This window comes from Bufo bufo, chromosome 3 (genome assembly GCF_905171765.1).
Source record: "Bufo bufo chromosome 3, aBufBuf1.1, whole genome shotgun sequence".
Taxonomy (NCBI): domain Eukaryota; kingdom Metazoa; phylum Chordata; class Amphibia; order Anura; family Bufonidae; genus Bufo; species Bufo bufo.
The window spans coordinates 531,038,903-531,066,889 of NC_053391.1; the positions used below are offsets into that span (position 1 = coordinate 531,038,903).

At 45.5% G+C, this 27,987-nt stretch overlaps 1 protein-coding gene across 1 annotated transcript; it reads right to left on the reverse strand.

The window, feature by feature from the left end:
• Positions 1–19,957: 19,957 nt before the first annotated feature.
• Positions 19,958–26,326, reverse strand: LOC120993889 (neuromodulin-like). The gene is made up of 4 exons (XM_040422358.1): positions 26,071–26,326; positions 24,733–25,035; positions 23,409–23,633; positions 19,958–19,974 (listed from the first exon to the last, which is right to left on the reverse strand). Exons 1-4 carry the CDS (start codon positions 26,285–26,287, stop codon positions 19,958–19,960), a joined length of 762 nt encoding a protein of 253 aa, XP_040278292.1. The 5' UTR covers positions 26,288–26,326.
• Positions 26,327–27,987: the final 1,661 nt, after the last annotated feature.

Consider the following 27,987-nt stretch of genomic DNA (forward strand, 5'->3'; position numbering starts at 1 on the left):
ACCGGACCGGAAAACTCGCATCAACTCGTTCCAACAGGAAAACTCAACCAATCAGGGTAGCAACGAAACAGGATCCATCTGGAATACCATCAGAAACGAACACCATTGGAGGGCACCGACCAGATCAGCCACCAGAAGGCCACATGGAGAAAACGGCCGGGTAAGACATCAACCTACAGGAAGAAATATAAAGGCACATGGTAATCTGCTAGAATCTAAATTCCTTTCAACGGCACAATAGACCGACTGATGATAACGAGTAAATAAATAAATAATGAATACTGAGAGAAAAAACATAAATCAGTTCAATCTAAAAATATATATATATTGGAATGACAATAAATATAATAATAAATATAATAATGATAGAACAATAAAAATGGAAGAACCACAGAAACAAAAAGGAGGGAACATTAAAACTTTATTAACAAACAGTAATAAATGGTAGCAAAAGGGAGGGGCAATACTCGCCTCCGTGTCGTTCATAAAATCATGACTTTACGTCATAAACTAGGAAAATCATGTAATTTTATATCACGACCCGGAGGCTCCTATTGCAAGTTCAAAGTGTGGAAATAACAGACTCGAAAGCATGTGGAGCCGGCCTAAAATAAAACTCCCGGAAGGTAGAGGATCTAGACCAGTCCGCCAATCTCATGATGTCCTCCAAGCGAGCACCCGCTACCACCATAGAAGTAGCCGAGGCTCCTCTGACCGAATGGGCGGAGAAAACGGACGTGTCCACCCCGGACAAGGAAAGGATCCATTTCACCCAGTGGGAAAGGGTGACACTAGTAACCGGACGGAACGGTTTACGAAAAGAAATGAACAGGTTAGGAGAAGAACCCGAACGGAGGGAAGAAGTGCGAGATAAGTATTCCCTAAGGCAACCTACCGGACACAGAGCCGGAGAATTAGGAAACTCCGGATAACAGACCGGCTTGATGTTCGTTTTTGTACGGCGGGAGATGTTGAAGGAAACGCCATTCGGGGACAAGGAGAGAGCATTAAAGTCTAGAGCTCTAACATCCGAAACTCTCTTGCAAGAGACAAGACACAGCAAGGACACTAGTTTCGCCGAAAGCTGCCGTAGAGAGAGATCAGAATTGGAAGGCCACTGAGAAAAGAAATCTAGAACCAATCTGACGTCCCAAGAAGAAGAGAAACGAGGTTGTGGGGGATGAGAGAGGCGAGAGCCCTTGAGGAGATGACAAATTAGAGGGTGCTGGCCAATTGGAACGCCCGCAAACCCTTGGTGTCGTGAGGAGATCGCCGACCGGAAGACATTCATAGTCCTGTAAGCCTTACCTTCATCAAAGAGAGACGATAAAAACTGAAGAATCTCGGTCACAGGGGCCGAAACGGGATCCACACCCCGTCCAACGCACCAACGAGACCAGATGCCCCAAGCTGATCCATATGCCCGTCTAGTACCGGGAGCCCAAGCGTTGTCCAGGAGGAACCTAGCCATTCCAGATATTCCAGCGATCTCGTACTGCATCCCGAAACTCTGCATCCTAGGAGTCGGAGGGATCCGTCTAACAGGAGAGGATGTTGTTGGCCTAGTGGGCCGAGGAGAAGAGTCTGGGAAAACGGGAGGAGACGAGGGTCCTCTATCAAGAGATCCAGGAGTTGAGGAAACCAGACCTGAGCCCGCCAAAATGGGACTATTAGGACCAATTCCGCTGACTGGCGGCGAATTTGAGATAGTACTCGAGGAATCAGCATGAAAGGAGGAAAGGCATACGAAAGATGTTCTGACCAGTTCCGAAGAAGAGCGTCCACAGCCTCTGACAGAGGGTCCGGCCTCCAGCTGTAGAATCTGGGAAGATGGGAATTCCAACGTGAAGCAAAGAGGTCCAGGGAAAAAGGACCCCAAAGAGAATCGATAGAGGCAAACACCGCCGGATCCAATCTCCAATCACTGAAGTCCGAGGTGTACCGAGAACTCCAATCCGCGAAGGTATTGTGAAGACCCGGGATATATTCCGCGATCACCTTGAATCCATTGTCCAGGCAGTACGTCCAGAACTCCTTCGCCAAATGAGTTAAGATTGCCGAGTGAGTCCCGCCCATGGAGTTGACGTATCGGACCGCCGACACGTTGTCCATCCTGAGCTTGATGCATGCCGAAATCCTGCTGTTGGCGAAACTGCGGATGGCAAACGATCCCGGCAGGAGTTCTAGAGCATTTATGTGGAGCTGGGATTCGACTGCCGACCACGGACCCCCAGTGGAGACTCCCTCGCAGTGGGCACCCCAGCCGAGAAGACTGGCATCCGCCTCTATGATGAGATCCGGTTGAGGGCCTACAATGGCTCTGCCATTCCATGCATCGAGGTTGGAAATCCACCATGTCAGCTCGTCTCTCGTTTCCTGATCCAGGATCACCAAATCTGCGTACGCCGCTCCCGATTGAAGGTGAGCGATCTTCAGCCGTTGAAGAGCCCGATAATGCAACGGAGCAGGAAATATTGCCTGGATGGAAGAAGATAAGAGGCCTATCACCCGAGCTAAATGACGTAAGGAAACTTGGCGGAGTTTCAGAGTATGGCGCAACTCTTTGCGGATGGATTTGACTTTGGCGCTCGGAAGACAAAGACTCTGAGTGGAAGAGTCCACCACGAATTCCAAAAACTCTATGGACCTGGCAGGTTGAAGGGAGGACTTCTCCGAGTTGATAATAAACCCTAGGTCCGTGAGAAGAGCAATTACGGATGTAAGTGAGACAAGAGAATCTTGGGAGACTGTGCCAGGATCAGGATATCGTCCAAGAAAAATTATTAGACGAATCCCCTGAAGACGAAGCCAAGCGACCACCGGTTTCATCAGCTTGGTGAAGCACCAAGGAGCTGACGAAAGGCCGAAGGGGAGGCAGGTGAACCGCCAGACCTGAGCGTTCCACAGGAATTGAAGGAGATCCCTGGAAGGTGGAGCAATAGGAACCGTAAGGTACGCGTCCTTCAAATCCAACTTCACCATCCAGTCGTATGGAGTCAGAAGGTCTCTGAGTAAGTGGATACCCTCCATCTTGAAATGGCGGTATCGTACAAAATGGTTGAGGCGTTTGAGGTTTATGACGGGTCGAAATTGACCCCCCTTTTTCTGTACTAAGAAAATGTCGCTAATGATTCCCCTTCTGGAATTGGGCGAGCTCTATGGCTCCTTTCGAATGGAGTGAATGAAGCTCCGTGTTCAAACAAAGCCGGGATTGCCTTGAAAGCACTCTCGGGTGCGGATAGGGGAGAAACAAAGGAGAAACCATCAGTTCTATATGGAATCCTTGGACCGTGGCAAGGATCCAAGGTTCGGATGTGATGCGGGACCAAGCATCCAAAAAATGCAGGAGTCTGCCTCCTATGCAATGGTTTGAAGAAGACATTAGATTCTGGCAACTTACCAAAGGGGCGTCTGGAACCAGCGAATCCCCTGAAGGACCGGGATCTACCGGATGAACCTCTGGATGGGAAGAAAGAGGATTGAAGCCTCTGGTCTTGGAAAACTTGTCGTTGACTGAAGGAGCCTCGACCGCTGCCGCGGGTCTGGAAATGGGCACGGCCGGACAGACGGCCCCTAGAACTGCCGGCCCTGGAAGAGACTCTTCCCTGAAAGACCTTTCGCATGGAGCTTTGGGCCTTATCCAATGCTGTGAAAGCCCCCACAAACTTGCCCAGATCTTTAATAAAAGTATCTCCGAATAGGAGCCCCTGCGCCTCCTTGCCCGACTCAGTGAGAGCCATGTTGGACAATTTAGGTTCTATCTTAATGAGGATTGCTTTCCTCCGTTCCATGGAAAGTGACGCATTCACGTTTCCAACCATACAGATGGCGCGCTGAGCCCAGCCACGTAGTTCATCTGGGTCAATAGGAGTGCCCTCAGATTTGGCGGATTCTGCCAATTCAAAAATTTTGGTCAAAAGACCTAAGCTATCCAGCAATTTATCTTGGCAGGCACGCAGTGCCGAATCGAGCCCTCTACGGGGATTAAATCCAGTCTTGGCCAAAAATTGGATCATTTTCGGATCCACATTGGGGGTATCACAGACTTTGTTTGGGACTAAGGGACGCGGGCACTCAGCTTTCAGCTTGCTGCGCGTTTCCTTAGAAAGGGGTTTTCCAACCCTATCTTCTAAATATCGGGCCACATGTGGGGTGGGCAACCACTCAGCTGATCATGGATGGTGTAAATTATCCGGGTCGAACAATGGTTCACCCGCAGGGTCTAACAGGGTAGCAGATGAACCGAGGGTCTCAGGGGCCGTACTAGTTGACGGACGAGACAGAGGGATTTCAGGGACAAAATCCTCATCGTCCACTAGGACCTCTTCTAGGTCTAGGTCAGAGGCACTATGGCCATCACTATAAGCCTCCTCCTCGGACTCCAATTCTGAGTCTGAACTAGGGACGGGCTGAGCCCGAGCCGACTTCCAGGGGCGCGCTTTTTCTGCCTGGCGCGTGCAGGCTCGTTTGCGTGAGCTAAGCACGCGGTCTTGCGATAGAACTAAGCTATCTGATTCATTGATTCTGGAGGCATTTGTAGGAGGAATAGGTGCAGGGTTCTGAACCTTCAGTGCTTGGGCAATGGACTGTGATATGACAGTGGACATGGATCCCATAGCACTGTTTATGGCCTCTGTGATTGATTGCTGTAAATTTGCCTGGGGCAGAGCAGGTGAGGCTGGGGTAGGCATTAGGGAGGGGGCAGATGAATCGGATTGCGCAGGAAGGGACATGCTGAGGAGTTAGTCACTCCTGAGAGAACTGCAAACCTGAACACAGTGAGAGATGCAGCGGTGATGTAGCCGACAAAAAGAGCAGGAAGAACAAGTTAACTGCGGTAAGACTCCACCCACCAGAAGCGCGGGACGGAGAAGGACACGCCCCTGATCCGGCTCAAGAGAAGCAGGCCGGAGGGAGACAGAGCGCAGCGAACAGTGAGGACGAGATCTCGTCTCGCGAGACCACGGAAGCAGCGCGCACAGCCCGAAATGGAGCCGGCGCCGGTGTGAACTGAGGTAAAGGGGGGAGGGAAGCGGCCTTGTAGTAACCCGCACGAGGCGGGTAAGGGAAGGAGGGCAGTAGCGGTGGCTAAACCGGAGCCAGAGGGAAGAAAATTAAATCAAGAGGGGGAAAAAATATATATATATACAGTCGCTCACCAGATAAAACGGAATACAGAAAAACCGATAATAATATATATACCAATGACTAATACCATAAACTAGGGAACATCAGTAACTATAAGAAAATATAGAGCAACTCAGCATAATGAATATGTCAGTCATAAAATACACTTATCTTGCCATGGAAAGCAGCAAAGAAAGAGGAAGAGTTCCGGTGGGAGGTTCTATTTATGGACTGGACTATGGGAGGGGTTATCCTTGTGGGATGGTTTCTGTGTGTTTTTTCTCTTTGCTGCTATGGTTACAGTAAAGATTGAGAATGCAATAGGAGCCTCCGGGTCGTGATATAAAATCAGGCTTCACGTCACCCACCACTGGAACAGTCCATTGTCACATATTTAGGCCCAGGCACCCAGGAAGAGGAGAGAGGTCCCATAGCAGAGATTCAGGCTTCATGTCAGCAGAGAATCAGTCTTCATGTTATAGCAGAGAATCATGCTTCACGTCACCCAACATTGGAACAGTCCATTGTCATATAATTTAGGCCCCGGCACCCAGACAGAGGAGAGAGGTCCCATAACATAGAATCTGGCTTCATGTCAGCAGAGAATCAGTCTTCATGTCATAGCAGAGAATCAGGCTTCATATTACCCACCACTGGAACAGGCCACTGTCAGATATTTTTAGGCCCCGGCACCCAGACAGAGGAGAGAGGTCCCATAACAGAGATTCAGGCTTCATGTAAGCAGAGAATCAGTCTTCATGTCATAGCAGAGAATCAGGCTTCACGTCAACCACCACTGGAACAGTCCATTGTCACATATTTAGGCCCAGGCACGCAGGCAGAGGAGAGAGGTCCCATAGCAGAGAATCTGGCTTCATGTCAGCAGAGAATCAGTCTTCATGTCATAGCAGAGAATCAGGCTTCATGTCACCCAACACTGGAACAGTCCACTGTCAGATATTTTTAGGCCCCGGCACCCAGACAGAGGAGAGAGGTCCCATAACAGAGATTCAGGCTTCATGTCAGCAGAGAATCAGTCTTCATGTCATAGCAGAGAATCAGGCTTCATGTCACCCACCACTGGAACAGGCCACTGTCAGATATTTTTAGGCCCCGGCACCCAGACAGAGGAGAGAGGTCCCATAACAGAGATTCAGGCTTCATGTCAGCAGAGAATCAGTCTTCAAGTCATAGCAGAGAATCAGGCTTCACGTCACCCACCACTGGAACAGTCCATTGTCACATATTTAGGCCCAGGCACCCAGACAAAGGAGAGAGGTCCCATAACAGAGATTCAGGCTTCATGTCAGCAGAGAATCAGTCTTCATGTCATAGCAGAGAATCAGGCTTCACGTCACCCACCACTGGAACAGTCCATTGTCACATATTTAGGCCCAGGCACCCAGGCAGAGGAGAGAGGTCCCATAGCAGAGAATCTGGCTTCATGTCAGCAGAGAATCAGTCTTCATGTCATAGCAGAGAATCAGGCTTCATGTCACCCACCACTGGAACAGGCCACTGTCAGATATTTTTAGGCCCCGGCACCCAGACAGAGGAGAGGTTCATTCAACTTTGAGTTGCCCCGCAATATAATGGTAAAATGAAAATAAAAATAGGATTGAATGAGGAAGTGCCCTGGAGTACAATAATATATGGTTAAGGGGAGGTAGTTAATGTCTAATCTGCACAAGGGATGGACAGGTCCTGTGGGATCCATGCCTGGTTCATTTTTATGAACGTCAGCTTGTCCACATTGGCTGTAGACAGGCGGCTGCGTTTGTCTGTAATGACGCCCCCTGCCGTGCTGAATACACGTTCAGACAAAACGCAGGCCGCCGGGCAGGCCAGCACCTCCAAGGCATAAAAGGCTAGCTCTGGCCACGTGGACAATTTGGAGACCCAGAAGTTGAATGGGGCCGAACCATCAGTCAGTACGTGGAGGGGTGTGCACAGGTACTGTTCCACCATGTTAGTGAAATGTGCCTCCTGCTAACACGTTCCGTATCAGGTGGTGGTGCAGTTAGCTGTGGCGTGGTGACAAAACTTTTCCACATCTCTGCCATGCTAACCCTGCCCTCAGAGGAGCTGGCCGTGACACAGCTGCGTTGGCGACCTCTTGCTCCTCCTCTGCCTTCGCCTTGGGATTCCACTTGTTCCCCTGTGACATTTGGGAATGCTCTCAGTAGCGCGTCTACCAACGTGCACTTGTACTCGCGCATCTTCCTATCACGCTCCAGTGCAGGAAGTAAGGTGGGCACATTGTCTTTGTAACGTGGATCCAGCAGGGTGGCAACCCAGTAGTCCATACACGTTAAAATGTGGGCAACTCTGCTGTCGTTGCGCAGGCACTGCAGCATGTAGTCGCTCATGTGTGCCAGGCTGCCCAGAGGTAAGGACAAGCTGTCCTCTGTGGGAGGCGTATCGTCATCGTCCTGCGTTTCCCCCCAGCCACGCACCAGTGATGGGCCCGAGCTGCGTTGGGTGCCACCCCGCTGTGAACATGCTTCATACTCATCCTCCTCCACCTCCTCCTCGTCCTCCTCGTCCTCCAGTAGTGGGCCCTGTCTGGCCACATTTGTACCTGGCCTCTGCTGTCACAAAAAACCTCCCTCTGAGTCACTTCGAAGAGACTGGCCTGAAAGTGCTAAAAATGACCCCTCTTCCTCCTCCTCCTCCTGGGCCACCTTCTCTTCCATCATCGCCCTAAGTGTTTTCTCAAGGAGACATAGAAGTGCTATTGTAACGCTGATAACGGCGTCATCGCCACTGGCCATGTTGGTGGAGTACTCGAAACAGCGCAACAGGGCACACAGGTCTCGCATGGAGGCCCAGTCATTGGTGGTGAAGTGGTGCTGTTCCGCAGTGCGACTGACCCGTGCGTGCTGCAGCAGCTAAAACTCCACTATGACCTGCTGCTGCTCGCACAGTCTGTCCAACATGTGCAAGGTGGAGTTCCACCTGGTGGGCACGTCGCATATGAGGCGGTGAGCGGGAAGGCCGAAGTTCCGCTTTAGCGCAGACAGACGAGCAGCGGCAGGATGTGAACGCCGGAAGCGCTGATCATAGCAGAGTAACGTGCGGCGCTACGTGACTCCAGCTTAAATAGAGGCTGGGTCACATGCTGCACTGGCCAATCACAGCCATGCCAATAGTAGGCATGGCTGTGATGGCCTCTTGGGGCAAGTAGTATGACACTTGTTGATTGGCTGCTTTGCAGCCTTTCAAAAAGCGCCAAGAAAGCGCCGAACACCGAACCCGAACCCGGACTTTTACGAAAATTCCGAAAATTCGGTACGTAGAGCTTATGAAACCACAAAGTCACAATTTTGAGGTCCTCTTTGCTCAGGGGGTATGAATTAATTAGCTGACTAAAGTGAGTCACTTTGAGCCTAGAATATTGAACCTTTTCACAAAATTCTAATTTTAAGCTGCATTAATGCAATTCCTTTTAATTTGCATTACTGAAATAAATTTACTTTTGCACGATATTCAAATTTTTCGAGTTTCACCTGTATATCAACATTGTCTGCATGCTAGACGACCTGCAAGGGTACCTGACCACACCACCAGGCCCAGGTATCATCGTATTGCATATGCCAGGGAACATCTACGCTAGATGAGCGACCAGTAGGCCTTAGTGCTGTTCACTGATGAAAATCAATTCACACTGAGCAAAAATGATTGCCGCCAATGATGTTGGAGACGTAAAGGAGAGCGCTATGCATTAGCCATAGTTGTCATCAGACAACCAGGAGGTGTTAAAGTGTGGGCAGGTGTTTCTAGTTAATACGTTGTCTAAGTGAACCCCTCATTCTTCATAGTACCCCTGGGGGTGAGGATAGGCTTTATCGAGAGGAACACCAGTTCGCTACCTCTTGAGGAGGATTGACACACGAGGCAGCTGGTCCAAGCGGAACAGAAGGTACCTGAGCAAGGTACCAGAGGTACAGACATAGTCAGCAGGTCGTAACCAGGAGCAACAGTGCAGGACCGAAGGATGAGGCAGAGGCGAAGTAAAACAAGCAATAGATCAGGGCAGTCAGCACAGGTATAGGTCAGGCATTCCGGATTGGCAACAGGAGAGTCAAGGCAAGCAGGCAGGGATCAAATAGGTAGCAGAGTCCAGGAACACAAGCACAGATCAGGTACACAGAAACACAAGCAGAGAAATCAGCAACCTTTGCAGAACACAAGAACCTTGACACTCAGGCATCTGGGAAGGGGTTTGAGCCACTTATATACAGTTGCAAGAAAAAGTATGTGAACCCTTTGGAATGATATGGATTTCTGCACAAATTGGTCATAAAATGTGATCTGATCTTCATCTAAGTCACAACAATAGACAATCACAGTCTGCTTAAACTAATAACACACAAAGAATTAAATGTTACCATGTTTTTATTGAACACACCATGCAAACATTCACAGTGCAGGTGGAAAAAGTATGTGAACCCCTAGACTAATGACATCTCCAAAAGCTAATTGGAGTGAGGTGTCAGCCAACTGGAGTCCAATCAATGAGATGAGATTGGAGGTGTTGGTTACAGCTGCCCTGCCCTATAAAAAACACACACCAGTTCTGGGTTTGCTTTTCGCGAGAAGCATTGCCTGATGTGAATGATGCCTCACACAAAAGAGCTCTCAGAAGACCTACGATTAATAATTTTTGACTTGCATAAAGCTGGAAAGGGTTATAAAAGTATCTCCAAAAGCCTTGCTGTTCATCAGTCCATGGTAAGATAATTTTGTCTATAAATGGAGAAGGTTCAGCACTGCTGCTACTCTCCCTAGGAGTGGCTGTCCTGTAAATATGACTGCAAGAGCACAGCGCAGACTGTTTAATGAGGTAAAGAAGAATCCTAGAGTGTCAGCTAAAGACTTACAAAAGTCTCTGGCATATGCTAACATCCCTGTTAGCGAATCTACGATACGTAAAACACTAAACAAGAATGGATTTCATGGGAGGATACCACAGAGGAAGCCACTGCTGTCCAAAAAAAAACATTGCTGCACGTTTACAGTTTGCACAAGAGCACCTGGATGTTCCACAGCAGAAATGGCTAAATACTCTGTGCACAGATGAAACCAAAGTTGAGTTGTTTGGAAGAAACACACAACACTATGTGTGGAGAAAAAGTGGCACAGCACACCAACATCAAAACCTCATCCCAACTGTGAAGTATGGTGGTGGGGGCATCATGGTTTGGGGCTGCTTTGCTGCATCAGGGCCTGGACGGATTGCTATCATCAAAGGAAAAATTATTTCCCAAGTTTATCAAGACATTTTGCAGGAGAACTTAAGGCCATCTGTCCACCAGCTGAAGCTCAACAGAAGATGGGTGTTGCAACTAGTGTTGGGCGCGAATATTCGCAATGCGAATATTTCGCGCGAATATCGCATATTCGCGATTTCGCGATTTTTTCGAATATCATGCCATAAATTCGATATTGCGAATATTCGCGTTGATTAAATTAGATGATACACAATAAGTTCACGAACTTCAGTTCACTTGTGTTGATAAATGAGTTTGAGTGACTCTGAGTTTCATTCATTTAAGGTGTTGTTTTGCATCAAGGCTCTTTTTCAAAGCCATAGCCAAAATCCTGCCTTTTTTGCGATTTTTCGTAATGCGATTTTTATTAAGCGATGCGATTTCTTTCACACGTGCTATTCTTCCTGCGCATTGATTGACTTGACCATCCCGGCCATGAAAGTTAAAGTGTTTTTGCGATTTTTTTTGCCATGCGATTTTTTTCCCGCTTGCGAATTCGTAAACGCTGCGAATTGCGAATATATTCGAAAATTCGCATACACGAATATTCTATGCCTTGCACAGTATAAACTATCTAAATCTCAATTGGACCACAAGCTAGAAGCAGGCTGCTTGTAGCTTGTGGTGGAAATTAAATTGGTAGGGTGAGGTGAGACTTCCAATCATCACTTAATTATAAAGTTTACACTAATTTTAGTTCAGTTTGCGATTTTTTTTCGTAATGCGAATTTATGCGAATATATCATTTCCGTCAAAGTACATAGATCCCGCCCTTCTGTCTTTTTGTCCAATGAAAATGATGTACCTACAGTTGTCATAGGTTAGCAACCTCCCTAGCAACCAATCGGAAAGCTCCCCACCTCTTTACTATATAATATTCTTCCCAGCAGCCATTCTGTGCAGTTTTACTTGGAGTTGGTTGTGTTAGGATCTAAAAACTGTGCTGTGCTGTGTGGTGTGGAATTGTGCTTTTTTAAAAGCAATATATTTCACAATCTAATTATTAATTCTATAGTGTAGGTTGTAGTAGTAGGGAGTGATTAGTGTAGATTGAGGGAGCTTAAGTTTAGTTATATTGTAGGCTTTAGTTTAGTTTAGTTTTAGTGTTTTAGTTAAGTGTGTTAGTGTATTTCCTTAGGTTATAATAGTTTAGTTTGTGTAGTATTTGTTTTGTGTCTGTCAGTGTCCGTGTTTTACGTTAGATAAAAAAAAAAAAGAAAAAAAAAAGTTTATATAGGGTAGTTTTTCTTAGTCTAGTAGGTTTTGTGTCTGTCTGTGTCAGTGTCCGCGTCTTTTGTTAGTTGAAAAAAAAGAAAAAAAAAATTTATATAGGGTAGTTGTTAAATATTTTATTAGCTTTTGTGTCTGTCTGTGTCAGAGCCCGCGTCTTTTCTTAGTTGAAAAAAACAAAAAAAAAAGTTTATATAGGGTAGTTTTTCCTTAGTCTAGTAGGTTTTGTGTCTGTCAGTGTCAGTGTCCACGTCTTTTGTTAGTTGAAAAAAAAAAAAAAAAAAAAAAAAAGTTTATATAGGGTAATTGTTCAATAGTTTAGTAGCTTTTGTGTCTGTCTGCGTCAGAGTCCGCGTCTTTTTCTTAGTTAAAAAAAAGAAAAAAACTAAAAAAAAAAAGTTTATATAGGGTCGTTTTTCCTTAGTCTAGTAGCTTTTGTGTTTGTCAGTGTCAGTGTCTGTGTCTTTTGTTAGCTAAAAAAAAAAAAAAAAGTTTATATAGGGTAGTTTTTCCTTAGTCTACTAGGTTCTGTGTCTGTCTGCGTCAGTGTCCTTGTCTTCCTTTAGTTTGAAAAAAAAGAAAAAAAAAAAAAAAGTTTATATAGGGTAGTTGTTGAATAGTTTATTTGCTTTTGTGTCTGTCTGCGTCAGAGTCTGCGTCTTTTCATAGTTGAAAAAAACAAAAAAAAATTATATAGAGGTTAGGATTTATTAATTTATTGATTTAATTTATTGAATTCGTTTTTCATTTTAGCCCCAGATTCCCCATCCCAATAAAGTTTTCCCCAAATCCCACACTTTTTTTTTTGTCTGTGACAGTAAGACCAATCTCTGACCAGTATGACATCACGCGGGCGTTCTGGAAGTCGTGGTAGGGGAGTTGGTTCCAGTGCTGGACCGCTGCCTGCACGGGACCGCTCCTCTACCCACGAAGGTTCAAGTGTGAGGGGCGTCCGACTAATCAGAGAGTTCTTTGGGCGTGGCAGCCGCCCAATTAGTTCTCAGGATGCCCAACAAGTTGTGGCTATGATGGCACAGTCCAGTGCCACAGAGTCCTCCGGCCCAGCCACAACCAGCAGCAGCAGCAGCATCTGCAGGGTTCCGCCTCCTGCAGAATCAACCCCCACCCCCGAAAATTTATCACCTGATCTTTTTGAGGATGTTGATTCTGATATCTTTGGGCAGGCAACTCAGGAGGAACAGGAGGCAGAACTGCAGTTCAGTCCTCCCCATGGTCAGCAACTCTTGGAAGAGATGGAGGGGGAGATGGTGCCAGTGACATCCCTTCCAAATAGGTGCAGGTGGTGTCAGCCACATAACCCCTGTACCTAGTCAGACCCAGGCATCAGCGAGGGGACAGCAGAGCCCGGTCAGGGGCTCTATGTCAGCTGCTCCCCTCTGTTCACCAAGGCTTGGCCCTGGGTCTGACACATCGGGGGATGAAGAGGAGGGTGACCAAGAATGGATACCACCTCCCTTGTCAGGCATCAGCAGCACTGATGAGGAGGAAGGTCGGCACCGGAGGCAAACGGTGCGCCAGGTTACCAGTGAGTCTAGCAGCAGGGGCTCCACTGGTAATGTCAGCAGTAGGAGGCAGCAGCAGCAGCCACCTCCACCTGTGCGCACCGAGCCCGAACAGACGCAAGTGAGCACCAACCCATCTGACCGGCGGTCGGTGCATAAGTCGCCTGTTTGGGCTTACTTCACCCTGGCAGCTGACGATGTTACAGTAGCAATCTGTCAGCTATGCCGTGCCAGGGTGAAGAGAGGGAGGGTGGTGGCTCGGCTGGGTACTACAGCACTGAACCAGCACCTACGGGTCAACCACTGGCGGGAGTGGGAACAGATGAAGGGTGGTAGCAGCAGCGCCACCAGCAGTGTGCAGGGGACAGCAGCTCCTGCCACAGTACAGCAGCCCCCACAACAGATCCCCGTAAGTCATTCCCACTCCGCCACTCCCTCTCATAGAGGTACTGGGACCGGCAGCCATACCTCTGCCTCCACTGCACCCTCCTCTATCTCCTCCTCCACTGCCGTCCGGCGCCAGCCATCAGTTGCTGACGCTTTTGAACGCACCGCGCCCTATGCCCCCGGGGACCGACGTGTGCGTTCACTCAATGGGCTCCTGGCAAGGGTTCTTGGCCAACATCTGCTCCCTTACAATCTTGTGGACAGCAATCCGTTCCGGCAGATGTTGGAGCAGGCACAACCCAGATGGCGTGTCCCCAGCCGCCATTACTTTGCCAGGACTGGCGTCCCTGCCCTATACCAGCACCTTGTGGAGAAAGTATGCCTGTCGCTGGATCATGCTGTCAGCGACAGGGTACATCTCACAATGGATGCTTGGACTAGCAGACATGGGCAGGGACGATACTTGAGTTTTACTGCCCATTGGGTGTCCCTCCGAGGCGCCGGGGAGGGATCGGCGGCATCAGAGTTTGTGGTGCCGCCGCGGGGTGTCCAGGGGAGAACTGCTGCTCTCCCACAAGCCACTGTCTCCACTGCTGCTGAGCCCCCCAGTAAGCGTCCCCGTAACTATGCAAGTGTGGGGCACGTCCGTTGCCAGGCCGTGCTCCAGCTTGTGAGCTTGGGAGACAGGAGACACACTGGACCTGAAGTTCTGGCCGCACTTCAGGCTCAGGTCCAGAAGTGGCTGACACCCCGTAGGCTCCAGGCAGGTTTGGTTGTCTGTGACAACGGCAGCAACCTACTCGCCGCCCTTCAGGCTGGCAGTCTGACCCACGTGCCCTGCATGGCACATGTCCTCAACCTAGTGGTACAGAAGTTCCTCCGTACGTACCCAGGTTTGAGTGACATTGTGTTAAGGGTACGTAGGATTGCCAGCCATTTCCGACGCTCCCCAACTGCCACCGCGTCCCTGTCCAGACTTCAGCGGGACAACAGCCTGCCCCCTCACAGGCTGATTGTGGACAGTGTGACGCGGTGGAACTCAACCCTCCACATGCTGGAAAGGTTGTGGGAGCAGAGACGGGCGGTGAGGGAATACCTGCTGGACCTAGGCACTTCAGGGCCATCACACCCACTCCCCTATGTCACTAATGCGGAGTGGGGGCAGATACAGCAGGTCTGTCACGTGTTGGCCCCTTTTGAGCAGGCGACCAAGATGGTCAGCGGGGAGCATGTCGGCCTCAATGACGTGCTCCCATTAGTGTTCCTGCTGGACAGGACACTCGATCGCCTGCTTGAAGCTGGGGAGAGTGCCTTGGTGGAGCAAGATGAGGCTGCCTTGCTCCACCAGGACCAGGCCCAGGACGTTGAGGAGGAGGAGGAGGATGACACAGTGGACGTCCAGGAGTTTGGGCCTGGTCAGGAGGGAGAGCCGGTGATGGGGGCACCGTTAGTCCGGGGGTGGGGCAGCTCCAACCGGGAGCAGCAGCAACAGCAGCAGGAGGACCAAGAGGTCATGGTCCCGGGCAGCCATGACGAGTCACAGCGGGCTGTCCTCTTCCCCATGGCTGCCCACATGCTGCGATGCCTCAGGAGGGACCCCCGGATCAAGAGTATTAAGGGGAGGGATGATTATTGGTTGGCCACCCTTTTAGACCCACGATGCAAGGGGAAACTGGAACAGTTTATACCATCAAGTCGGCGGCAGGCCCGGATGGAACAACTGCGGGCCTGTCTGATCAAGCGTCTGGAGCAGACTACCCCTCGGCCTCCAGCTCCAGTTTCCCCCGCCCATCTCACCCAACAGGTGGCTGGACCCAGCAGCACCAGCCGAGCAGGTGACCTAATGGGTGAGATGAGGCTGTTCTACCAGTCTGCAAGACCCAGTGCAAGCAGCAGCAGCAGCAACCACCAGCGGCTGGCCCGCATGGTGGCAGACTACATGGGGTCCGTTGGTGCTTCCGACAGCATGAGCACTGACGACCCCATGGAGTACTGGGTTGCCAGACTGGACACCTGCCGTGAGCTCGCTCAGTATGCGCTGGAGTTATTGTCTGTCCCCCCCTCCAGCGTACTGTCTGAGCGGACATTCAGCGCGGCAGGTGGGGTGGTCACAGACAAGAGGACCCGTCTGTCCACTGACTCCGTGGACAGACTGACATTCATCAAAATGAACGAGTCCTGGATCGGCAGTGACTTCCTGGCCCCAGCTGTCGGTTCAGGCCGTTGAAGGGTCCCTTGTCCATCCCTCTCCCTCGCTCTCCCTCCGTAAATCCGTTGTTTTTTAACCTTTTTAACTAATTTATTGTCTTATCTTAATATGAAGTTATTTTTTATCCTATTTATGAATTTCTTTTTATATGTGTTGTATATATTTATGAATTTATTGATGAATTTTTTATTGATTTTAATCTGATTTTTAATATTCTTTATTAAGTTATTTTTTTTAATCAAATCTACTTAATTATGAAAAAATTACTTATTAAATTTAATCTTCTCATATGTATATATGTGTCAATATATTTTGAATTAATTTATTAATTTTGGTGAATCATGTACAGAGTCTGATAAAGAAATTTTATTTAATAATTTATTTTAATAATGTCTCTAAATTTCTTTAATCATGTGTTGTGTAGTGTAAATATATGAATTATAGAAAATAATTATATGAATTTTCCCTTAAACATATCTTTTATGTATATATAGACTTAAATATGGATTATGTTTTAATATATATCATTTTTTTAAATTGAAAAAACTCAATAATCTATTGAACTATAATCAAAAATCTATTCAACTATAATCAATGTAGTAGCCATACAGCGCTCCACACGTTGGCTGCACAGGGCTGCTCTCAGTTTCCACATCTGGCACATCCAGTGTGTGTAGCAGAACACAGCGGTAAGGCATCCAGCCTCCCTGTGTGCAGAACCCTTCACGCCAGAGGGCAGTAGTAGTGGCGGGGATTAGCCGCAGCTCTCTCATCCTCCATGTGTCTGTGAGGAGGAAGGGATACCGGCTGTCTCCACACCCATACACGATCATCAGCGCCCACACGCGGTGCTCCATCCTACCGGTGGACCTATCCTTCCTGCACCGGTCTGAACACCGAACTCAGTGAAGATCCAGCTATTCTCAGCAAGGATCTTGACGTGTCCGTAGTGCTTGCTAACCCGTCATGTCTAGTTCACGTCCCTCCACGCTAGTGTAACAGGAGAGTCAGCTGTATTCCCCGGCTACAGGGATGGCGCTTTGTGGCTGACTCCAGTGTTCAGCACTGATCATCGATCTCATCTCATGGTGCTGAATAAGGCCTTAGAGGCGACATATCTCTACAAAGGGTGGAGTATTACTTTTCCACTTTAAGGCTTTCCCTGAAATAGAATGGCTAGCAAAGTGCTGCAACTTCACTGTCACTAAGCGGGGCCTAGTAAGGATTCTGGTATGAAGGCATTATGTGTCTGGGTTTTAAGAAGAACTATCGTTTAAAGCTTACCTTTACCCGCATACCCAATGCACTGCAGCTGTGCTTCATTTTAGTTGAGTTGTAATATAAAAAAAGGAGTAGTTAAGATTCTTACATAAAGTCCACTAACACAATCATCTGCAATGCTGCTATCCGGAGGATGTAAATTTTCCATAATTCACTTTTCAGAAGTGAAAGGTTCTATATATATATCGTAGTGTGACAGCACACATATATAAATATACATATAGTATATATCAATATATATTTTTTAATAAATAACACTTCACTCCTGTGAAGGTCTGCATTATTCTATAGTCTCTACTTCACGTAATCTGCATTGTAGTCAATCCTATTTATGTATTTATTGTAGTTAATTTTAATGTCAATTTTGATTTCAAGCACAAGTAACTGTAGCACAGCTACTGTCCTTATCTAGGTATAGTTTATCCAAAAATCAATACAAGACCCAGACACATAATGCCTTCATACCAGAATCCTTACTAGGCCCCGCTTAGTGAAAGTGAAGTTGCAGCACTTTGATAGCCATACCCTTTCTGGGAAAGCCTTAAAGGGGAAAAGTAATACTCCACCCTTTGTAGAGATATGTCGCCTATAAGGCCTTATTCAGCACCATGAGATGAGATCGATGATCAGTGCTGAGCACTGGAGTCAGCCACAAAGCGCCATCCCCGTAGCTGGGGAATACAGCTGACTCTTCTGTTACACTACTGTGGAGGGACGTGAACTAGACATGACAGGTTAAAACTACTTTCACACTAGCGTTTGGGTGTCCGCTCGTGCGCACCGTTTGAAGGGGCTCACGAGCGGCCCCGAACGCATCCGTCTGGCCCCAATGCATTCTCAGTGGAGGCGGATCCACTGAGAATGCATCCGCCTGCCAGCGTTCAGCCTCCGCTCCGCTCAGTGAGCGGACACCTGAACGCTGCTTGCAGCGTTCGGGTGTCCGCCTGGCCGTGCGGAGGCGAGCGGATCCGTCCACACTTACAATGTAAGTCAATGGGGACGGATCCGCTTGAAGATGACACTATATGGCTCAATCTTCAAGCGGATCCGTTCCCCATTGACTTTCAATGTAAAGTCTGAACGGATCCGCTCAGACAACTTTCACACTTAGAAAATTTTCTAAGTTTTAATGCAGACGCATCCGTTCTGAACGGATGCGAACGTCTGCATTATCGGAGCGGATCCGTCTGATGAAACATCAGACGGATCCGCTCCGAACGCTAGTGTGAAAGTAGCCTTAGCAAGCACTACGGACACGTCAAGATCCTTGCTGAGAATAGCTGGATCTTCACTGAGTTCGGTGTTCAGACCGGTGCAGGAAGGATAGGTCCACCGGTAGGATGGAGCACCGCGTGTGGGCGCTGATGATCATGTATGGGTGTGGAGACAGCCGGTATCCCTTCCTCCTCACAGACACATGGAGGATGAGAGAGCTGCGGCTAATCCCCGCCACTACTACTGCCCTCTGGCGTGAAGGGTTCTGCACACAGGGAGGCTGGATGCCTTACCACTGTGTTCTGCTACACACACTGGATGTGCCAGATGTGGAAACTGAGAGCAGCCCTGTGCAGCCAACGTGTGGAGCAAATGTATTTGTGATGTACATTGTAGACATTGGACAATATAGAATTTAGCGTCATTTTTAACACAATCCTGCTGCACACATGGAACATCCTGATCTACCTGCTCTTTTTATCTATTTATGCTGCTGTCCAGGTCTGGGAGGGGGCCCATTCCTGAGAGGATATTCCTGCTGCACCATTATACCTGCTGCTCTGCCAGTCGACTATACTACACGCTGCTGCTGCTGCTGCTGTCCAGGTCTGGGAGGGGGCCCATTCCTGAGAGGATATTCCTGCTGCACCATTATACCTGCTGCTCTGCCAGTCGACTATACTACACGCTGCTGCTGCTGCTGCTGTCCAGGTCTGGGAGGGGGCCCATTCCTGAGAGGATATTCCTGCTGCACCATTATACCTGCTGCTCTGCCAGTCGACTATACTACACGCTGCTGCTGCTGCTGCTGTCCAGGTCTGGGAGGGGGCCCATTCCTGAGAGGATATTCCTGCTGCACCATTATACCTGCTGCTCTGCCAGTCGACTATACTACACGCTGCTGCTGCTGCTGCTGTCCAGGTCTGGGAGGGGGCCCATTCCTGAGAGGATATTCCTGCTGCACCATTATACCTGCTGCTCTGCCAGTCGACTATACTACACGCTGCTGCTGCTGCTGCTGTCCAGGTCTGGGAGGGGGCCCATTCCTGAGAGGATATTTCTGGTTCGCATAAAACACTCCAACCGTGCTGCTACACGTTGTGTTCAGTTCACTTAGTTCAAGATATATTATTAGTCAAAAGGTTGACCCATAAACTTCTAAATGCTGCAGTAGCTACTAGCGCCTACTGCTGCCTGTCATCCTATGTTGGTCTACAATATATGTTTAGACATTCAGTTAAATGATAAACATCTAGTTGCTGCTTTTGATAGTGTTATTAATAGCTTTTTTCTATAGAATTTTTTTTTTAAATGACTGATAGTATGAAATTAAGAATTCAAGAATCCACAGTTATTCCCATCCCTGCGTACACATTTTTTTACAAATTAAAATAAAATAACAAGTTCACATTTACATGAGCCTATCCGATATACAATTGAGAGCTTCGGTCAAACAGTGTGTATGCCTAAAACTGTTGGCTTACTAGGAATATTGTGTGCCATTGTTATGGCAACTTCAAATTTTTTATAAATTTTGTGATCATTATTTTTATTTTATTTTTTTATGCTGTATTTTCAGAATGATTATGTGGAGACTACCAGCATGTACCATATTTTATCCATATTATTTTCTAAATTAAATTTTTGGAATTTGATTGTTATTTATTATAAACTTTTTATGTGGGCACATGTGCTTAGTTCAAAAGGTATTGTCACGAGTTAAATAAATCTATTAAATAATAAGAAAAGTTATTAAAATATCATGTGGTGTTATGCTTCATTTACAAAATTGTTTTGTTTTATTTAAATATTTTATTATTTTGAAGAAATTGGGTTAATGGGCAATGGATGTGGTTCTCACTATATCATGGTGGGCAACGCACCAGGGCTTCCCTTTTCAAAAGGTCTTGTTCATTGACCATGTTACACGACCGATTGATAAACCTAATAACTTCATTTAATTTTATTTATTTCGTTTTTTTTAAATACGGAATTGGGTACTAGCATGGTGTTGTCTGTCGTCCTGGAAAGGATGCTGGACTTCCGTGTTGACCTCTCTACATGGTTGGGTGTGACTGGCGTTATACTCATCCGTGTGGAAATCCGTATTTGTGAGTAGAGCATTATTGCCACATTTATTAAGCAAAAAATACATGAATATTTTATAGGATAATTCTTGACAAACATTTTTGGATTATGGGCACATGATGTTAATATATATTGTTAAATAATAAATAATAAATCCGAAATACACTATTGTGTTTTTTTGGTAATCCGTGCTGGTTAGTTAATAGCCACTACATTATTTTTGGAATCATATCAGCTTTTTTTTCAATTATTATTTTTGTTGTTATAAATATTTTTTAAAAATAGGAGAATAATGGACCGATTATAGTCTCCCCAAACACAATTAGTCCACGTACATTTTAATAAAAATTTTTTTAATTATATTATAAAAAACCATCACAAAATATATGATGTGTATATTATTTTGTAGACAAATAAACTGTACACAATGCTTGCGATACTAAATATTGTGTGTTGCATTAAAAAAAATTTTGTCAAAAATCTCAGAATAATATAATTTGTTAATTTACAAGTCTCATTATTATTGAAAGAATGTTATTAGCACTGTCAAACTTACCTTTAAACACTTACCTGATACAAGATAAGAATATGCTGCATTCTGTTTCTGCTATGTTTTGACGAGCTATAAGTAGATCTTGAATCTACTTAGTAATATAATCTTCTACGTGAAAATGCTGCTGTCCTCCAAATCATTTATCTGTGTGGGCCTTACACTAAAACGTTATCTTACAATGCTGCTGTCCTCCACTAGTGTATGTAATCCGTGAGGCCTCACACTACACCGTTATCTTACACTGCTGCTGTCCTCAACTAGTGTATGTAATCCGTGAGGCCTCACACTACACCGTTATCTTACACTGCTGCTGTCCTCCACTAGTGTATGTAATCCGTGAGGCCTCACACTACACCGTTATCTTACACTGCTGCTGTCCTCAACTAGTGTATGTAATCCGTGAGGCCTTACACTAAAACGTTATCTTACACTGCTGCTGTCCTCAACTAGTGTATGTAATCCGTGAGGCCTTACACTAAAACATTATCTTACACTGCTGCTGTCCTCAACTAGTGTATGTAATCCGTGAGGCCTTACACTAAAACATTATCTTACACTGCTGCTGTCCTCCACTAGTGTATGTAATCCGTGAGGCCTCACACTACACCGTTATCTTACACTGCTGCTGTCCTCCACTAGTGTATGTAATCCGTGAGGCCTCACACTACACCGTTATCTTACACTGCTGCTGTCCTCAACTAGTGTATGTAATCCGTGAGGCCTCACACTACACCGTTATCTTACAATGCTGCTGTCCTCCACTAGTGTATGTAATCCGTGAGGCCTTACACTAAAACGTTATTTTACACTGCTGCTGTCCTCAACTAGTGTATGTAATCCGTGAGGCCTCACACTACACTGTTATCTTACACTGCTGCTGTCCTACACTAGTGTATGTAATCCGTGAGGCCTCACACTACACCGTTATCTTACACTGCTGCTGTCCTCAACTAGTGTATGTAATCCGTGAGGCCTCACACTACACCGTTATCTTTCACTGCTGCTGTCCTCAACTAGTGTATGTAATCCGTGAGGCCTTACACTAAAACGTTATCTTACACTGCTGCTGTCCTCCACTAGTGTATGTAATCCGTGAGGCCTTACACTAAAACGTTATCTTACACTGCTTCTGTCCTCAACTAGTGTATGTAATCCGTGAGGCCTCACACTACACTGTTATCTTACACTGCTGCTGTCCTCCACTAGTGTATGTAATCCGTGAGGCCTCACACTACACCGTTATCTTACACTGCTGCTGTCCTCGACTAGTGTATGTAATCCGTGAGGCCTCACACTACACCGTTATCTTTCACTGCTGCTGTCCTCAACTAGTGTATGTAATCCGTGAGGCCTTACACTAAAACGTTATCTTACACTGCTGCTGTCCTCCACTAGTGTATGTAATCCGTGAGGCCTCACACTACACCGTTATCTTACACTGCTGCTGTCATCAACTAGTGTATGTAATCCGTGAGGCCTCACACTACACCGTTATCTTTCACTGCTGCTGTCCTCAACTAGTGTATGTAATCCGTGAGGCCTTACACTAAAACGTTATCTTACACTGCTGCTGTCCTCCACTAGTGTATGTAATCCGTGAGGCCTTACACTAAAACGTTATCTTACACTGCTGCTGTCCTCCACTAGTGTATGTAATCCGTGAGGCCTTACACTAAAACGTTATTTTACACTGCTGCTGTCATCAACTAGTGTATGTAATCCGTGAGGCCTCACACTACACCGTTATCTTACACTGCTGCTGTCCTCCACTAGTGTATGTAATCCGTGAGGCCTCACACTACACCGTTATCTTACACTGCTGCTGTCCTCAACTAGTGTATGTAATCCGTGAGGCCTCACACTACACCGTTATCTTACACTGCTGCTGTCCTCCACTAGTGTATGTAATCCGTGAGGCCTCACACTACACCGTTATCTTACACTGCTGCTGTCCTCCACTAGTGTATGTAATCCGTGAGGCCTCACACTACACCGTTATCTTACACTGCTGCTGTCCTCAACTAGTGTATGTAATCCGTGAGGCCTCACACTACACCGTTATCTTACAATGCTGCTGTCCTCCACTAGTGTATGTAATCCGTGAGGCCTCACACTACACCGTTATTTTACACTGCTGCTGTCCTCAACTAGTGTATTTATCTGTGTGGGCCTTACACGACACCGTTATCTTACATTTTGTTTTTTTGGATTAAATTTAGGTAATTTGTATTGCTTTAAGTATACCTAATAAAATTGATTAGCTGCAATGTCCTGATTAAGTTATGTGTAGGCATTATACTGCACTGTTAATATATATATGACATTACACTTTCTGACTGGACTCTGCATAATTCACAAACTGGACTAAATCTTGCTTAATTCAAAGTTATATAGTACATACTTTAACAAAAGAACAGAAACTTTGAATTTGGAATCAAAAAAATATTTTAATCAGACTATGCTCTATCTGATTTTTTTTTTTGTTTTTTAATTAAAAATATATATATATAAAACAAAATAACAATCCCCTCCCAGCCCCAACATATAAAATGAATAAAACAAAGAAGCTAACGGTGCTTCTTTAATTGTTCCAATTGGTCCAGGACCTCGCGCAGATCCCGCTGGTTCTGCCTCTCCAGGAGCCGGTGCCTCTTCTCCAATTCTTGCATTTGGAGGCGGAAAGCCTCGCTTTTTTTTTTTTTGGTCTTTTATGACCCCTTTTATTTTTTTAATTAGATTATTTATCCCTATGGTGAAAGATAAAAATAGAGATAATCAGTCACAGTTGTAGGCATTGATGGAATTCAGTTTTGTAGTATTGTTAGTGTTAATAGTTAACTGTTTAAATGTATGAAATATGATTTATTCCAAAAGATTATATATATATATTTTTATTAGGTTATACTTTTATTCGGTTAAATTAGTGATTACGGTTAGTGTGAACAGTGTATTTGTATATATTATATCAATTATTTTTGTAGTATGGCTAGTATTTCCTTTTTTGTTAATTGTAAATATTTTAAGTATACTTTATGTTAAAAAATTAAATAATTTATATTAATTTATTTTGTTTATTAGCGTTTAAATGATTACTAGGGTTAGTGTTAATATAGTCTAGGTATGTAAGATAGCATTTAGTTATATGGTATGGCTAGTGTTTCCATTTTAACTTGTAAATAGATTTTTATATAGTGTTCAATAGAATTATATATTTTGAAGATTTTTGAGACTAGATTAGTGTTAAAATAATTTTATTTAGGCTTATTGTGAATGAAGTCTTTGTACGTATGTTAACATATAGTTTTGTAATATGGCTAGCGTTTCCAGTATTACTTGTAAATAGTTGATAAAACAATAGTTTAAAAATTTATATATTTCATGAATTGTTTAGAGTTTAGTAGAGTTTACCTTATAATTTTTCAGTTTACTGTTAAGTTGTTGTTTGTATATATGTTGCTATTACATTAATATTATTGACTGTTTAGTGTGTGTACCTGGACTCTGGCTACACTTTAATTCCATTTTGTGTGTCCTGACCGCCATCAAGGCTTTTTTTTATTTGTTTAAATGTGTACTGTAATATGTATTGGTTTTCTGTTCCTTTTTCCCTACCCTGTTTTCCTTTGCCATTCATTACCCAGCAGGGTGTTGGCTCAGGGACACAGGGAGACCAGTTAAAACTAGCCGCTCTGTCCCTTATCATTCACCCATCATTCCTTGCTCAAACCCCACCCTTACTTTTTACTTTAAAAATTCTAACCAAGATTACAAAACTACCTTTGATAGTATAATTAAGTTGAATTAGGTTTGTTAGTTATTTTTATAAAGATTTTTGTAGATATTTACCCTCCTGCTGTGGGGTGGTCACAAGCTCCTCCTCCTCCTCTGACTGTGCGGCCACCTCTTGCTCCTCCTCCTCCTCGGTCACCTCGGCCGGAGGTATTGCGGCAGCCGGTGAGGTGTGGGGTTGAGAGGGACCGCCTTCCTCCTCCACCTCCACCTCCACATGTTCGGCGACATCTGGGGGAGCAGTGTCGCTCGTCTCCATCGCGGTGGGGGGGCCTGCCTCCTCTTCCTCCTCCTCAGAGACCTCCACCACGTGGATATCCCGGTGCGCAGGTGTTGAGCGCACTGTTGGAACAGGCTGGCCTGTAATTACACATTGTTAATGATTTAGACAGGAAAATCAACGAATATAACTAAACAATTTAACCATTAATCTGTATCTTATGCGGTTGATTTTTAATTTTTTTTTATTAAAGTCCTTTAATATTAAGTCAAATGTTGATGATTGGAGAGACATCTATGTCTCTTGGGTTAGCCATGTTAACCTTGTTAAAATTATCAGCCTCCCTGGAGTTATGTATTTTTTGACAGGGAATCCCTATGTCGATACCCAGAAGCTTTTTTATTGCAATTAACAGGGAAATTATCTCCTTGGTATGGAAAGGGGGATAGAAAGGTCTATCCTTTGACATATTAACAACTACAAGGACAAAATTCAGGGGCGGACTTGGTCTTCACCAAAATTTAGAACTTTGACAAGAGACAATTAATGGTGGAAACCTGATCAATAAGCATAATAATCAGAGACCATACAATAACATAATTTTATGTGAAATTAGTTACGTTTACTCAAAAAAAAACAGTACACAAGGAAATATATATATATATATTTTTTAAATAATGCCTTTGGTACATCGTTTATTATTAGGGTAGTAGAACGTCTTTTAGCTAGTTTTATAGTAAGGGTAGGGTTTCCAGTATTACTTGTAAATAGTTTCAAAAAATAATACTTAAAATACATTCTATATTTCATCTATAGCTTAGCGTATGGTATAGTTTAATTTATAATTTTTCAGTTTAATGTGAAGTTGTTCTTTGTATATATGTTGCTATTACTTTAATGTTATTTCCTATGTTGATACCAAGATTTTTATTTTTTTTTGCAATTAAACAGGAATTTCTCTCCTTGGTATGGAAAGGGGGACCACAATAATGCCTTTTGTACATCGCTTATAATTAATTTTAGTGTGAATAACGTCTTTGTATATATGATAGCTGTATTTTGGATTAAACGTAACTTTATGTGATAATAAGACAAGGGTATGAATAATTCTAGACATCACTGTACATTACATTATTTCTCATCCACATTGTGTAATGTTACAGTAAGCATCTTACCGGGGCAGACTCTTTCAGATATTTCTCTGACGAATTCTGGGTCTCGCCTTTTTAGGTCCGACCACCTCTTTACTATTGCACTTTCAGAGTGCTCGCGGGCGAATTTTTCTCTCAGCATTTGTTGTATGCTGCGAACTATTTCTTTTTTTGAGTCATGCCGCCTGGTACGGTCATACCCCTTCTTTACCATTCTCTGCAAGATAAAAGATACAAGCATATAATATACACTCACCTAAAGAATTGTTAGGAACACCTGTTCTATTTCTCATTAATGCAATTATCTAGTCACCAATCACATGGCAGTTGCTTCAATGCATTTAGGGGGGTGGTCCTGGTCAAGACAATCTCCTGAACTCCAAACTGAATGTCAGAATGGGAAAGAAAGGTGATTTAAGCAATTTTGAGCGTGGCATGGTTGTTGGTGCCAGACGGGCCGGTCTGAGTATTTCACAATCTGCTCAGTTACTGGGATTTTCACGCACAACCATTTCTAGGGTTTACAAAGAATGGTGTGAAAAGGGAAAAACATCCAGTATGCGGCCATCCTGTGGGCGAAAATGCCTTGTGGATGCTAGAGGTCAGAGGAGAATGGGCCGACTGATTCAAGCTGATAGAAGAGCAACGTTGTCTGAAATAACCACTCGTTACAGCCGAGGTATGCAGCAAAGCATTTGTGAAGCCACAACACGCACAACCTTGAGGCGGATGGACTACAACAGCAGAAGACCCCACCGGGTACCACTCATCACCACTACTAATAGGAAAAAGAGGCTACAATTTGCATGAGGTCACCAATACTGGACTGTTGAAGACTAGAAAAAATGTTGCCTGATCTGATGATTAGGAGACATTCAAATGGTAGAGTCCGAATTTGGCGTAAACAGAATGAGAACATGTCTCCATCATGCCTTGTTACCACTGTGCAGGCTGGTGGTGGTGTAATGGTGTGGGGGAGGTTTTCTGGGCACACTTTAGGCCCCTTAGTGCCAATTGGGCATCGTTTAAATGCCACGGGCTACCTGAGCATTGTTTATGACCATGTCCATCCCTTCATGACCACCATGTACCCATCCTCTGATGGCTACTTCCAGCAGGATAATGCACCATGTCACAAATCTCTAATCATTTCAAATTGGTTTCTTGAACATGACAATGAGTTCACTGAACTAAAATGGTCCCCAAAGTCACCAGATCTCAACCCAATAGAGTATCTTTGGGATGTGGTGGAACAGGAGCTTCATGCCCAGTATTGGTGCGTTATATAGTGCCTAGAATATAGTACCCGTCTATTAAGTGATGGTACTTTATGGGGTGTACAGCTGGTTCGCCTCCCCGTGGTGCACCCTGGGTAATGCTAAATGAACCAGCAAATACTGGCGATCTGCCGAAAAAGATTTTGACAGACAGACAATATAAACTCGGATCTATAGATTACCCGTGTTTGCGGTTAACCGCCTCCCGACCGGCGGACGCATAATCGCGTCCTGCCGGCGGGAGGTTTTTTCCTCCTGGAAGCGCCGGCGCGTCCTCTCGCTAGAGGCGAGAAGACGCGCCGGGCCGCCTGCGCGGTGCGCAGCTGTAATCGCCGCAGGAGAAATTAATCTGCAGCCTGCTAGCAATGATCGGTCGCTGGCAGGCTGCAGATTGTTAAAAAAAACGCATATCAGACGCTGTTCTGTGAACAGCGTCTGATATGGCTCCTACACCCTCCTCTGGTGGTCCCTTTTGCTTGGGACCACCGGAGGAAAATGAAAGTATCTGCACCAATCACCACACAAGAGCCCCCCCCACCCCCTCTCTCACTGATTAACCCCTGATCACCCATGTCACCCCCCTGATCACCCCGTCACCCCCCCTTGTCACTGATCACCCCCCTTTAGGCTCACTCAGACGAACGTATGTGTTTTGCGGATCTGT

Bases quoted from the DNA above. Each gene is read 5' to 3' on its own strand.
- LOC120993889 (XM_040422358.1), bottom strand. From the start codon at position 26,287: ATGCTTGTATCTTTTATCTTGCAGAGAATGGTAAAGAAGGGGTATGAC. The intron at 25,036-26,070 runs GTAAGATGCTTA...GTGTAATTACAG, and splicing joins ATCTGAAAGAGTCTGCCCCG to GCCAGCCTGTTCCAACAGTG. The intron at 23,634-24,732 runs GTAAATATCTAC...CTTTCACCATAG, and splicing joins GACCACCCCACAGCAGGAGG to GGATAAATAATCTAATTAAA.